Source organism: Penaeus monodon, chromosome 30 (genome assembly GCF_015228065.2).
Source record: "Penaeus monodon isolate SGIC_2016 chromosome 30, NSTDA_Pmon_1, whole genome shotgun sequence".
NCBI classification, from domain to species: Eukaryota; Metazoa; Arthropoda; class Malacostraca; order Decapoda; family Penaeidae; genus Penaeus; species Penaeus monodon.
In genome coordinates this window covers 36,031,876-36,033,950 of record NC_051415.1, presented here as the reverse complement: position 1 = coordinate 36,033,950, position 2,075 = coordinate 36,031,876, and the positions used below count along the sequence as shown (strand labels likewise).

Sequence of the window (2,075 nt, the reverse complement as noted above, 5' to 3'; positions counted from 1 at the left end):
AATTGAAAATGTTAGTTACATTCTCGGTACATTTATATATCTACACCCACTCCCATTCAAGAGTCAAATGATGATTTATGGCAATCATTCAATATATTTTATATATCCCACAGTGATATTAGTGTATTCAAGAATGTATTTGTGTCAAAATCTTTCTAAGAATCAGTATGTATTTGAGCTATAAGGAGCTTTATAGAGAAATTTTGGGTCAAGTTTTACCATTTCAGTTTCATGCTCTGAAATATAATGACATTTTATCAAAGGTTCCCACATTTTCATTATTTTACTGTATTTTGTTATTTTGTATTAAATGTATTTTTGGATACTCTTGCTTCCTTTTTTATGCAGTTTATTTTTATCATTCTTCAATTAAGGTTTTATTGTAGTAAATGTCACATTCATTATTTTTAGGGTTGAGTTTCCCAGCCACTTGTGTTTCATGCTTTAGATGTCAGATTGGTGTATGAGCAGATATTTGCTTTCAGAATTTTTCAGTTTTTGAGCTTAGGAGTTAAGGTAGCATACTTGAGATGTTAAGTGTCATTCCCAGACATAAAAGCAGGAACATTAAGTAGGTTGAGCTCATGGCAAAATTGCCACTATATTCATGCATAATACATGCATTTTATGCCTATGACACATGCCATGTATTTCTGCCATGTGTGTTCAGCATACGATCTTGGCTTTTAATAAAAGGATGGTCAATCTCACCAGAGCTTTCATTCTACTTCAGTTTTAAGAACCAGTAAAGGTGATCATTGTAAGTTGTAGGTAATTGAAGTAGTTTCCGAAGAGAGATAAAAGGATACACTTCATAAATTGATCTTTAATTGAATGTTAATTGTTCTGTATGCTCACCTTGACTGGTGTGGGTTGTGCCTGTTTCTGGTAACTGGTGACTGGATGCTGTCAAGTCACGAGATTGGTAGTTGTACACGCAAAACCAAGCACAAGGGCCTCGCATTTTTCAAGAACTCGTTATCAGAGAAGTTTTTTTAATTTTCATAAATCAAGTATCTCTTACTGATAAGTATAGAGCCCTGTAGAATTCAAGCAGATTAATAGTCTTAGTTCACATTTTAAAAATGTAGGAAACAGGCACAATGCATTGCTGTGAACGCAGTCGCCTATTAGTGAGCAGATGCCAAGCAATTGTCACATGCTTTCAAAGATGGAGAAAGGCAGGCCCTAATGTGCTTTGTTTTGTTGCACCAACAGTGGGTGGCAGATGGGTCCCCCACACACTCTACTTCAACTCCTGTCAAAGTGGAATCTGCTCTCCAGTTTGTTCCAACCAATACAAACCCTAAGGAGTTCAAGACGATCCAGAAGATGGTGAGTGTGCCACCTCATGATTTGGTTATGAGATTTCTGTATGACTTTCTGTTGATATTTTTTTTGCATTCAAGAATAAATATCCTTCACTTTATACCTTATGAATATTATACATGATTGTAAAGTAAGGAAACTGGTAAAGTTGACATATCTCTAATTACTTCCTTCCTACACAATCACATTCCCATGAGAACCTTCCTCCAGATCAAAGAGAACCGCCGTGTGGGCAGCATAACATCTGGACCAACTTCCCATCTGTTGGAAGGTGTGACCTGGGATGAAGCTCGTCGCATGCAAGATGCCAGCATGTCGGGTGCCTCTGACCATGTCATCCTGGTTGGAGCTGCTTCCAAGGGAATCATCCAGCGAGACTTTCAGCACAATGCTGTCGTGTACAAAACACCATATGCAAAAAATCCCTTTGATAGTGTGACTGATAAGGAGCTTGATGAATATCGTGAACTTGTGGAACGCAAACAGCGAGGAGAACCAAGTAAGCCTATCTGTATTGCATGAAAGGGGTTGGATCTGTTGTGCTGTATGAGAGTTGGTAACAACTAATGCTTTTATGTTTGACTTCAGGAAAAAATCTTGTCAATCGAGTCTGGAAAGTACAGCAGCTGCCTCACCTGAGATATCAGTCTTTGCTTACAAGTTCACACTTGAAAATGGGAAATATTTTGAACTCATGGTTATTGTTAGAATATATTAACCATAGTAATAGTAATTTAATTTTTTGT

General features: G+C 37.2%; 1 protein-coding gene across 1 annotated transcript in view; it reads left to right on the top strand.

The window, feature by feature from the left end:
- Positions 1–2,075, top strand: part of LOC119592758 (protein hu-li tai shao-like) — a gene marked incomplete at its 5' end in the record, with an annotated part of 105,614 nt that overhangs the window by 85,836 nt on the left and 17,703 nt on the right. Inside the window, 2 exon segments of the mRNA XM_037941690.1 lie at positions 1,219–1,335; positions 1,540–1,828. Coding sequence (XP_037797618.1) covers positions 1,219–1,335; positions 1,540–1,828 — 406 coding nt within the window.